Source organism: Bos mutus, chromosome 1 (genome assembly GCF_027580195.1).
Source record: "Bos mutus isolate GX-2022 chromosome 1, NWIPB_WYAK_1.1, whole genome shotgun sequence".
NCBI classification, from domain to species: domain Eukaryota; kingdom Metazoa; phylum Chordata; class Mammalia; order Artiodactyla; family Bovidae; genus Bos; species Bos mutus.
In genome coordinates, this window is record NC_091617.1 from 57708914 (window position 1) to 57721715 (window position 12802).

Below are 12802 nucleotides of genomic sequence, written 5' to 3' on the forward strand. Positions count from 1 at the left end.
CATGTACGTGCAAAAAAATTTCATCTTATTTTGGCAGAGACTGTATAAAGAAAGTTGGGAAGCACAGTTTTATTTGGTAGATGCAGAAGTGCTGACACATGATGTCCCCTACCATGATTACTTCTATACTCTCAACAGATACTGTATCATCCCATCTTCAAAGCAGAAATGCCGACTGAGGTGAGCTACTGTAAAGGAGTGTTTTAGTCAGGACAGGCTACATTGTATGCTGGCAATGTATCAATCCTGAAATCTTAGTTGCAGTTTTACACAACAAAACTTTATTTCTTACTTTGCATGTCCACTGGTGGTCAGTAAAGGGTGGGAAGCCTCACTCAAGAACCCAGGCTGATGAGGCTTTGACCTCTGGGGCTGCACAATCCAGAATATGTATCATTTCGGTTACTACCAGAGGAGAGAGAGCTATAGAGTTGTGCTCACAAGCCAGCGGCCAGAATGGTTCCAGGACCCTGTTTAACGGCAAGAGGGTTGGGAGATTTGAGGAGCATGTGGTGGGCAGTAAACAGCTCTGTTGCAGTGGGAGACCAGAAATGTTGGTATGTTGAAGGTGGTGCTGGGCCCGTCATATACTTGCCCTAGTCTCAGCTAGCATAGTGACTTTCAGCTAATGTATGACCACTAGAGATTTTTTATACATGGCATTTAGGAAATTTAGTTTATTTTGAGCCTTTATTGCTATTTAAATAAAGAAAATTCAGAGTTTGAGAAAGCAAAGAAATAAAATGCCAAGTTGATGAAATTATTAGCAGCTCCCAGTAATTTTTTTAAAGAATTTATTTTCAGTGAACAATTTTATTTGTAGTCTTAGTGACTTTACATCCTTTTGGCTTTTCACTGAATTCATTCCTACATTTAATTGCAGTGTTCATAATGTGATTAAATCTTGTAAATTAAATATTCTTCTTCCTTCCTTATTCATTAGAGTTTCAACAGATTTGAAATACAAAAAACAACCATGGGCTATTATCAAATCTTTAATTGAGAAGAATTCCTGGAGTTCGCTGGCAGATTATTTCAAACAGCTTGGTTTGTAAATTTCTTGATTTGTCTACTTTTGTAAGAATGGCATTTATTAACAGAATGGATGGATTCTTCAATTGGATTCATAGTAGGAACTGGTAGATGGCATTGGAATGACTCTTACTGAAGTGGTTCCAACTGTTACACTTAAAATTTAAAAACTTCTAATTTTCATTGATCTACCAAACACTTATATAATGTTTATGATATGCCAGATGTTGCCCTGTGTGTTTTATAAATATCAACTCACTGCAAACCTATAATTTTTTTTCCCGTTTTACTAAAGAAGAAATATCAAAACAGAGAGAGGTTAAGTGACTTTTCCAGGATCACACAGTTAGGAGCTGTCACACTCCCTCCCTCTGCAAGGAGCCAAGGAAGCTGACTACAGTGAGGGGCTGGGTGACCTGATTATAAACATGTACTGTGCTCATGAAGAAGGTCTGGAGAGTCCTCAGGCCCATACCTCCCTTACCGATGTAGTTCTCCTGGGTTTACACAGGCCCACTTAGCGATGGGACCATGTACATGTATGGATTTGGTGGAGGGGAAGTGATGTAGTTGTTCTCTTTGGATATTCCAAAGAATATGAAGAAAAATTATACATATATATGACATATATATACACATATATATGTCATATATATATACACACACACATATACATGAATGTGATTAATTTAGTTAAAGAAAAGGTGGTGGCCAACAAACTCAGGGTAATTTAAGGCCTCACTAGCCGGTTTGCTGGTTATTTATTTTCCTTGCTTTCTCATTGCCTGTTTCATTATTAAACTCCAAATCATGAGCAAGGAAAGAGAAACTCAAAGATAAGTTTGGCTGATAGATAATGAACTTCTAATCAAAAGTCTGGTGAAGGGAAAGGTCAAAACAATTGAGAAAAACAAAGTTTTTAGATTGTTTGCAGACTTTCTTTACCAATGCTTCTTTTTTTTTTGCAAATTAGAACATTGTAAATTAGAACTATTGTATGCTGCTTCTTAGGAGAAGGTAATGGCACCCCACTCCAGTACTCCTGCCTGGAAAATCCCATGGACAGAGGAGCCTAGTAGGCTTCAGTCCATGGGGTCGCTGAGGGTCAGACATGACTGAGCGACTTCACTTTCACTTTTCACTTTCATGCATTGGAGAAGGAAATGGCAACCCACTCCAGTGTTCTTGCCTGGAGAATCCCAGGGACGGGGGAGCCTGGTGGGCTGCCGTCTGTGGGGTCGCACAGAGTCAAACACGACTGAAGTGACTTAGAAGCAGCAGCATGCTGCTTCTTCCTTTGAGATTGATGATCAAGTACTATAATCTATCTTGGAAATCTTTCTAGGGACCCAATGTAAGTGGGTAGCCTGTTGTTTCCATAACTGAAATCTTTACATTAATATTTAATATGTCACATGGCAAATCTGTTCTGATGGTTCCCATCATTAATTAATACAGTTCATTTTTCCTGGAATAATGAAACCTCGTTATGGGATCATTGTACACTCTGTAACTTTTCATTAAGAGTAAAGTTTGAATCTAGGCCATAAGAAACCTGAGTAATAGTTACCAAGGCTTAACTATTAAGTAAAGCTATTAAGTAAAAGTTACCGAGGCTTAAAAAAAAAGCAAACTGAGAACAAAACAACAACCAACCCTTCTGTATATTATAGCTGAGAAGATTTCTCCACTATCTAAAGATTATTTTTTTCCTTTTAGAATCAGATTTGTTAATGGAAGAATCTATGGTAAATCAGTCCATGGAAGACCCTGGAAAACTTACTGGCCTGCGAAGGAGAAGGCGAACATTCAACAGAACAGCAGAAACAGCTCCTAAAATTTCTTCTCAGCGTTCTTCTGGAGATATGAGTTTAGAGGCCAAAGGGGATATTACAGGTAGCTGTTACCTGGTAAACAAAGATAAAAGCTCTTTTTTTCTTTATAGATTTACTTATATGAAGCAGAATATACCTCTTGTTTATAAGCCAGGTCAGTTAGGAGAGCTCCTTTTCTCTTCTTTTCTGATAATATTTGTCAAACTCTGAATAATACATAAAGGAGCAGTTGCAAAATGGCAGGCATGTGGCCAATAGAAGTACTGTACTGGACTTACCTGGTATTTTAAAAACTGGACATTTTTATATAAAAACTCAGATCTGATAGCGCTGGACCCACATGCCTTCAGAGCAGCAGTCGATCAGTTGGAGCCTAGCAGTATCTGCCTCATATAACTGAGTGTGTACTTTTGCCAGGTCACTGGTCCCTATCACTCTCGCCCACTGAGGGATGCTTCATTCATTAATTTTCTGCTAGGCATTTACAGACATTTGATTTCTACCCTTGAATCTACTACAATGATTGTATGCTTTTAATCTTTATATACTGTCAGGGCCAGCTCAGTAAAACTTCAGAGATAGAATTTGACTTTTATTATCTCTGCATTTAATTTTGAAGACATCTTGTCCCTACTAACTATAACACCCTCCCTCTCAGAAATAAGAAGCTGTCATACACCCTCATCCTTCTACATTATCAGATCCTCTTCTAAGGTTTATATCTTCAGTTCAGTTCAGTTCAGTCACTCAGTCGTGTCCAACTCTTTGTGACCCTATGGATTGCAGCATGCCAGGCTTCCCTGTCCATCGCCAACTCCCAGAGCTTACTCAAACTCATGTCCATAGAGTCGGTGATGCCATCCAACCATCTTACCCTCTGTAGTCCCCTTCTCCTCCCACCTTCAATTTTTCCCAGCATCAGGGTCTTTTTCAAATGAGTCAGTTCTTCGCATCAGGTGGCCAAAGTATTGGAGTTTCAGCTTCAGCATCAGTCCTTCCATTGAATAGTCAGGACTGATTTCCTTTAGGATGGACTTGTTGGATCTCCTTGCTGTCCAAAGGATTCTCAAGAGTCCTCTCCAACACCTTAGTGTGAATATATTTTTCTAACATTTAAACCTAATGACTATTTAATTTTGGGATTTGGCAACAAAATTTGGGCAACAAAGAACAGGGGAGGATGATATCAAAAAAATTTTTTTAAGGAGCAAAGCCTTATATACATAGAACTAACTCAAATATTTGCAGAGATGAAACTTAGAGATCATTCATGATATATTGAATTGCTTACTTAATTTTAGAACAAATCAATTTGTAATACAGGTCAAATTTGCAGAACTGATATAAGGTTTCTTTTTGTAGATTTGTTTAATATTGCTTAGAATATCAGAAGTCAAAGAAGGGTGCACCCTAACTCACTGTGTCTTTACAAATAATTTTACAAATTTCTTCTCCAGTATTTTTCAAATGAAGTTAAACTTTTACCAGTTTTAATCACAACCCTGAGTCTCAGATAGCCTTCTGTTTTTGTAATTTGCAGGAAAGAAAAAGGAAATTGAAAGCTATAACACCGTCCTTATTGTGGTGATGAGTATTTTGTAAGTATTTGTGTTGAGTGCTTATTTTGCTTGTGCCCTCACTTAATCTTTTAATGGTTTCCAAAAAGATTTGAAAATATTTGTATATTATTGTATAGACATTACTACTATTTGACCAATTTTGGCCTACATAAACAGTAATTTTATATGTTTCACTCTGGTAGTTTTGAATGATTTTCAGAAGAACTGTTAAATGCAAGGGAATACCAAATACACATTCAGTAAATGTTTTTGTTTTTTAAGTTAATTTGATTTGTTTTTACCATCATAGGTTTTTAGGGAAATACCATAAACTTAAAGGGAATATTGATATATGCAGGCTGCTAAAATCCCCAAAATGCTATTTTACTCCAGTATAGTAGACCAGTGGTCCTTATTCTTTACTATACATAAGAATCACTTGCTAAACTACTGATTTCAGGGCTTCCCTGGTGGCCCAGGTGTTAGGACTCTGTGCTTCCAATGCAGGGGACTTAGGTTCAGTCCCTGGTCTGAGAGCTAAGATCCCACAAGTCGTGTGGCATGGCCAATAAATAAAATTTAAAACTAAATTTTAAAAAATATTAAACATAAATTTCTCAGCTCCAATACTATAGATTAAGTCAGTAGGTTTTCAGTAGGGATCAAGAATCAGTAGTATTCTAAAACACACTGCACAGGTTATTCTGACGCAAGTAATCTGAGGGTTGTAGGATGAGAAATACTGGAGTAATTAGTCTGAATCTCAGAGTGTTCTTTTGGAATCTTCTCTGTGAGTCATATTTAGACTCCTGTTATCTTCATGGCTATACTTGGGTCATGGGGTAGTCCATCAGATTTAATTGAATTAGTTCTGACTGGATGATACGCTCTGGGTGTATTTTTTGGAAAGAAATTCTTATATCAGCCTTTTTTTTCTGATTATAGACTTCAGAACATAGAAAATGTTTGTTGTACCTTCAAGTTTTATAAAAGCTTTTCATATTCTGCTTAAATTGATTTGCTGTGACAATTTTGAATAGTATATATTATCTGTGATCTTTTGTATCACTTTGCAGAAAATTTATAGTCAGATATTAAATGTTGATTTTTATGCCATTTCATAGATTTGATTTTTTTGCTACTACCTTAGTTTTCATCTTCAGGATGGGTAAAAGTGAATACTATATATTTTAACGCAAATCAATATTTTAACAGGAAAAAATAAGAGATATGATGTCACCTATGTATTTGCATATATATATAATGAGATACATTCATTCACTTGACATGCTGTTGTGAATACCAACAAAGTAAGCGTACTTAACAAATAGCATTTTATATATGATACCATTGATGTCTGGTTGGGATTTGAAATTTTGTCTAAGTTGAACCAGAAGGAATTTTTGCTGAATGTGCATTTGTTTTGGCTTCCACTGGGAATAAGAGGTACATAATGATCTATCTAAGAGCAAATCCATGTTGATCTTCATTTCCTTTCTGAAGTACAGTACTATGCATGTAGAATTGCTTAAGACAAAAGTACCCCAAAATAGATCTTGAAAGCTAATGTGGTAGATTTCTAGGCTGGTGGTTGCACATCAACACTGGTTAGGATACCTGGCAGAGAGGAGAGACGTCAGGGACAATCCCAACCTGCTTATTTGAGGACTTCATTGTCCTCACATGAAGTTACTTGCAACTAGTTACCTTCCAACTTTTCCCTCAACATCCACTTAGTACTTAAAGTTATTATTTCATACAATAAAATAGGAATAATTAATTTAAATAATAACTAATTGGAAACTAGTCTGGATAATATGCATTTTTGAAGCTTTTGCATGTCTCTTCAGCATTAGCAATGCTTTAGGTCTGAGTGAGAGTGGATTAACCAGGTCTGATTTTCTCTGTCTAGTTTGCTGTTGCTAGTTTTGCTGAATGTGATGCTGTCTCTGAAGCTGTCAAAGATAGAATATGCTGCTCAGTCTGTTTACCGTCTTCATCTCCAAGAAGAGAAATCTTTAAAGTAAGTCTTCCCTTCCACAACCTATTACTTCAATAATTCCTGTGCTGTAGAAAATTTAAGTCCAGTTTTAGAGAGTTTGCTGCCAACTTCTCTTTAGTCATATACTGTTTTGTTTTACCTGCAAATTTATGGGACAAATGGTTTCTGGAAAAGGCTAGAAGCCATTCCCTTGATCTTTCAAAAATTTTAAATTATTTATTTGGCTGTGCCAGGTCTTAGTTGCTGCATGCAAACTCTTAGCTGTGGCATGTGGGATCCAGTTCCCCAACCAGGGATCAAACCTGGGCCCCTTGCATTGGAAGCGCAGAGTCTTAGCCACTGGACTGCCAGGGAAGTCCCTATTTCCTGATCTTAAGATGGTATTTTTCTTTCAGTTTAGCCTCTGATATGGTGTCAAGAGTGGAAGCTGTTCAAAAGAGCAAAGGCCAGACCCATCGCTTAAAAGGAGTGCTCCGTGACTCCATCGTGACGCTGGAACAGGTTGGTACCTCTGTGTCCCATAGTACTTGGTACTCATCCCAGTGATTCAGCTGCTTTTCTGGCTGTGAGAGAAATTCACTATAACATTATTTGAATAAATATCCCTTCTAGAGGCATCTAACCTTGCCAGTTTCTGGATTATGCATTTTATGTATATAGTTACTTTTATCAATACTTTTTTTAAAAAATGGAAATACACTATACTTACCATTGCATACCCTCCTTTTTTCAATTAGTAATGTATTTGAAGGTGTCTCCACATCAGTATGTATACATCTACCTCATTCTTTTTATTGATCCTTCTATATAAGATTTCATGCTTAACATTAGCTCTTTTTATAGAAATGGTAGATATTGTATACACTGCCCATTATTTTGTTTTTATCTATTAACTGTGTATCATGGAGATATTTCTATATCAGCATATAAAGCACTTCTTCTTTTAATAGCATGTAGAATTCAACTGTACATGTGTGGCATAATTATTTTACCAGTTCCCCATTGAAGAATAAACACTTAGGTTATTTTGGTGTTTTCCGTAAGCATTCTCTCTTGTCATCAATATGTGCTGCTTGGTTCTATGAATCAAAACTTAGGATTACCTTTGAAAAATAAAGACTAATACTCCCATTATAAGATTTGTGTACTTTTCAAGTCTCACTGACTCTTTGGACATGAGTTTGAGCAAACTCAGGGAAATAGTAAAGGACAGGGAAGCCTGGCGTGCCACAGTTCATGGAGTTGAAAACAGTCGGACATGACTTAGTGACTGAACAACAAGAAGGACTGAAATAAATATATTTTAGATAATAAGAAAACAACTTTTCAGAATTGAAAAGTAGAGATTTCTATAGTGCCTGTAATCAGGCATTGGCCTTCTGTTGGATAGGTTGTCTAACCTTAGCTTTTCTTTCCAGCTTTCCATCTTTTTTGCCTTTTTATTCTTCTTCCCAGAAATTTCCTCATTTAATCTTTAAATTCTTCTACTGAGTTTTTCAGTTTTTGCTATCACTTTTTTAATTTCAAATTTCTCTGAATTTTCTTTTTTTTTTTTAATGGAATTGTCTGCCTGTGTGGATCCAAATTTCTTAACGTGTGAGCTGGGCTGGTCTACCCTGAACTTCTCAGTAGATCTGGCTGGCCTGGTTGAGAAATCCTGATGTCGGCATCTTTAGGTCTCTACTCTTGACAGTTTCCACAGAGAAGACTCTTTCAATCTCCTCCCTGAAGGATTAAGGGCTGGCTGCCAGCATTTTAGGAGCTTACTGAGGAGAGGGATAGAGGATGCAGGGCGATGGGACAATCTGAGCACACAGTATACATGTTTGTGTGTAATCCCTATTCTTGGTATGTACTGCTGTCTTTACTGATGTCTTGCCATCCTCCTGGCCAGGCTACCAAAGATCGTCTGTTTATCCTGTCCAGAAAATAGGACTTCAGACTTCTGCCCAGGTAGTAGGAGAGGCCACATGTCCAAAAGTTCATCCAGTCATTCTTATTTCAGTTCCTCTTTATTCCCACTTCTAAAGGTACCTGTCAATTCCTGAGACTTTTGAGGATTCTTCAGGGTAGATTTGATTGGTTCTCAACTTTTTCTACTGTTGGCTTGGGATTCAGTGTTTTCAGAGCTGCTAAGTCATCCTTCTTCCTTCCAGTCTCCAAAGTCATGTTGCTCTTGTTGCCTATTCTATCCCCCCTGCACCCACCCTGGCCCGACCTTGTAGATTTATGCCTTAAAAAAAAAAAAAAATCCCTTTACTGTGCTTTTGGTGGGGTTGCAAGAGGGAGAAAAATTGGATGCATGTATTTAATTTACTTCCTCCCTCTTCTGTGTGCACTGCCTTGATTTCTTCCACTGACACTGTCCAAGCTAAGCTCCCAGGGATCTCTGACTTTTAAAGTTAATGTACCTTTTTTCTGAATTTTCATCTTACAGTGCCAGCACTTGACAGAGCTGACCATTCCTCTCTTGAAATATATCTAATCTTCCCTTCTTTAGAACCATGAAAAAACCTAGCTTTATTGTGAAATAGCTTACATACCATAACATTCACTTTTTAAAGGATTTTTAGTATAATCACAAAGTAGTGCAACCATCGCCTCTATCTAATTGTTCAGTTGCTAAGTCGTGTCTGACTCTTTGCAACCCCGTGGACTGTAGCACACCAGGATTCTCTATCTTCCACTGTCTCCCAGAGTTTGCCCAGATTCATGTGTGTTGAGTTGGTAATGCCATCTCACCATCTTATGGGCTTCCCTGTGGCTCAGTGGTAAAGAACCTGTCTGCCAATGCAGGAGACACAGGTTCGATCCCTGGGTTGGGAAGATCTCCTGGAGAAGGAAATGGCAACCCATTCCAGTATTCTTGCCTGGGGAATCCCATGGACAGAAGAGCTTTAGGGGAGGGTGGGGAGGGCTACAGTCCGTGGGGTCGCAAAAGAGTTGGACATGACTTAGTGACTAAAGAACATCAGTAATAACAGACTTAAATACAATTATATCAATAATTATACTAATGAAAAGGGACTACTGTCTAATTCCAGAGCATTTTTATCATCCCCCAAAGAAGCCCTGGAGTCATGAGCAGTCACTCCCATCCCTTACTCTCTCAGCTCCTGATAATCACTGCTTTCTGTTTTTATGGATTTGCCTATTCTGGACATTTCATATAAATGGAATCATATAATATATGGTCTTTCATGCCTGGCTTCTTTCACTTAGCATAATGTAAAACTGCTATTTGCTGGTTAAAACCATCTCCTCTACCTGACCTCATCCTGGCCCAGTGCTGCAGACTTCTGCATTAGAGTCCATTCCCTTCTCCTTTACTGCCCTTTAGGTTATCTCAGCTGCTCCCCTAACTTAGAATACCACACACACCAATGGCTCCCAAAGCATCTGTCTCACCCTGACCTCTTCTCCAAGTCCAGACTCATACAGCCACTTGCTAACTTGGTGTCTTTACCTAGATGCTAACAGGTGCCCCGGAGAAGGCAATGGCACCCCACTCCAGTACTCTTGCCTGGAAAATCCCATGGATGGAGGGGCCTGGTAGGTTTCAGTCCATGGGGTCTCTAAGAGTTGGACACGACTGAGCGACTTCACTTTCACTTTTCACTTTCATGCATTGGAGAAGGAAATGGCAACCCACTCCAGTGTTCTTGCCTGGAGAATCCCAGGGACGGGGGAGCCTGGTGGGCTGCCGTCTATGGGTTTGCACAGAGTCAGACACGACTGAAGTGACTTAGCAGTAGCAGCAACAGGTGCCCCAAACTGATTGTGTCTAAAACAGAATCCAGTTTTCATCCTGAGCCAAACTCAGTTCTCCTCTAATTGAAATAATTTCAAAAAATGATACTATCATCTTCCAGTTGTTCAAGTGAAAAACTTGGTATCATAGTGTATAAGTATATATTTATGGCTGTGATTATTTGTTTTGGTTCTGAGTCCCTCACTAGTCTGTGAGTTCCATGAAAGCAGGAACAGTGCCTATTTGGTTCACCATTATATACCCAGGACTTAGCACAGTGCCTAGCATGTAACAGGTGTACAAAAAATATTTGTTGAAAGAATGAATTTAAAAATGACTACAAAAAAGAATAAGATATAATTTTTGCTCTCAAGTTGTCTAGAATTTTATTAGAGATATCAGATGTCCATGTGTATGATAAAGACTACTTAAAAAAGTACAAAATTAAGCGTCAAAGTAAGTAGTAATAATTTAGGAGTTTAGAGGCAGGATGATTAGGGGAAACAGTGGGGATGGCTCAGTTTTCGATAGGTGGAGATGAACATGAGCATTATAGCAAGCAAAGGCCTGGAGTGGAACTTGAGTTGTTTAGGGGATGGTGGGGAGACCACTGCAGCTTCAGAAACCATTTCAGAAAACAAGCTCCTCACTTTGGATTTTCTGATGAATAGACTTATTGGTAGGTAGAGTACACGGCAGTATGTTGTAGGAAGAAGTACAGCACTGCAGCAAACTGGAAGAGCCCTTTCACACTGACAGATAACCTAAGAATAAGGCATTTGATAATCAGTCTTTTATTTGGGCATCAGTATAGACAATTTTATTAAATGCAAACTTTTGGCATACAAATAATCAGAAAAATTTAAACAATGTGATTTTGAAAATTTTTCTCTGCAGTTGAAGAGCTCACTCATTATGCTTCAGAGAACCTTTGATCTACTAAGTAAGAACAAGACTGGCATGACTATCCAAAGCTAGTGATCTTAAGGACCAAAATGGTAGAGATATGTGGAACCAAAAGACAACATCTTGAAGAAAACCAGAAGATGAAGGATTTGAATGGTCATAGGAACATTTCAATATTTTCTCATTATTCATACTTCTAAGATGAACATTCTTTTTAATAACAGTTATTGGAGAATTAGCCTCTGACAGCCTTAAGAATCCATCCTTTCATTTCTTATACATAATTCTAAGCTGTGAATTTCTCCAGTGAAGCATGAAATATTTTGTGGATTTGAAGTTCTGTGACACAAAAAGAGCTGAGTGGTATGGCCTCATTTTCACAGTGAGGTTTGAAGTTTGATGCTCTAAGTTTATCTGTTAGCACAGAATTAGTTTGCATCCATTAGGCTGTTTTCACAGGTAAACATTAAAGAGGATAAAGAAGACAACGGAAGAAGCCTCTAAATCATTATTATCTTTGAAGGATCAGTTTTCAGGCATATATTATAACATAGCTTTGTGTACTGTAAATATTACAGTGTCTTCATTTATTTAGCAAGGAAATTCAATAGTTGAACCTTTTGAATCTGCATGTTGATGATTATCTGAAAGATTCTTCAGCCATGTCGTGTATGAAGGAAATAGGTGTTTCTTCAGGTGGCTGTCAGAGGTGCAATTAGCTTGCCTCTTCATACATCAAATGGCAGAAGAGTCCACTTCAGAAAAGGAAACATGTAGGATACCAACCCTCAAAATGAAGAACTGTGCTCTGAGTTTTAAAAAGATTATGTTAAAACCTGGGCATTTTAGTGTCGGAGCAAATGCATACTTGAACCAAGCTTGGCTTCAGCTTAGCAAACTTTTATGATGGAAATGAGCCATCTGGTTGAAAATAATTTGTGGATTACTTTTCAGTAGCCACGTATGGCTTTATTTACTCATTCACATGTGGCTATAGTCAGTCAGTTGTAAGCCAGACACAAACTTTAACTCTTTAATGAAGATTTTGGGGGGCATTATCTCCCAATACAAGTGCGCTGACAAGTTGTAAATCAGACAGGAGCTTTGGCTCTTTCAAAGTTGTTAGGCATATGTGTCTTAATACAAGTTATGTCCCTGGAACAAGAGAGAGACATTGCAGAATAATTTGTATATATTCTTACTGTTTGAATAACAATTGCCTTTAAATGTTTTTTTGCCCAGAGTCATCCAAGCCACATGGGATTGCTAAAGTCATTTTTGCGATGCCCACAGAGACAGAAAAGTATTGACTGGATTAGAGGAGAACCAGGTTTCTCTGGGTGAATCCCAACTAACCTACCTACCAGTGTAGGTACCTGGAGGTTTTTTGATAAGGATTTATGAGGTGTCTGACTGTGAGCAAGAATGACTGGATTGTCACTCTAAAACTTGTTCTCTGTTAAGTTCACAAAAATGGTCAATAAGAAGCTGAATATTTTTGTGATGTTTCCTCAAAACTTGTACTTCATAAAATACCTCAAAAGAAAGTTACCAAAGTTGCTTTATAAATTATGACTAAATATGTATGCAGAATTCAATTAACTGTATTTGAGCTTATGTAAACTGAGTATAAATAAAATCCAAAATGTCTAAGTTGTTTTTCTTCTTTTTCTGTCAAACCCTCCCCAAACTAGAAACCCTGTTTCAGTAAAAATAT

General features: G+C 37.8%; 1 protein-coding gene across 4 annotated transcripts in view; it reads left to right on the forward strand.

The window, feature by feature from the left end:
• The window catches only part of GRAMD1C (GRAM domain containing 1C), a 99468-nt gene extending 86730 nt beyond the window's left edge, over window positions 1–12738 (forward strand). For all 4 annotated transcript variants that reach the window (XM_070369517.1, XM_070369536.1, XM_070369522.1 and 1 more), the window contains 7 exons: window positions 38–180; window positions 944–1047; window positions 2752–2928; window positions 4408–4465; window positions 6339–6449; window positions 6824–6929; window positions 11077–12738. In XM_070369517.1, the coding sequence (XP_070225618.1) occupies window positions 38–180; window positions 944–1047; window positions 2752–2928; window positions 4408–4465; window positions 6339–6449; window positions 6824–6929; window positions 11077–11157 (780 nt within the window). In that variant the 3' untranslated portion in view covers window positions 11158–12738. The remainder of the gene's footprint in view (window positions 1–37; window positions 181–943; window positions 1048–2751; window positions 2929–4407; window positions 4466–6338; window positions 6450–6823; window positions 6930–11076) is intronic.
• Window positions 12739–12802: the final 64 nt, after the last annotated feature.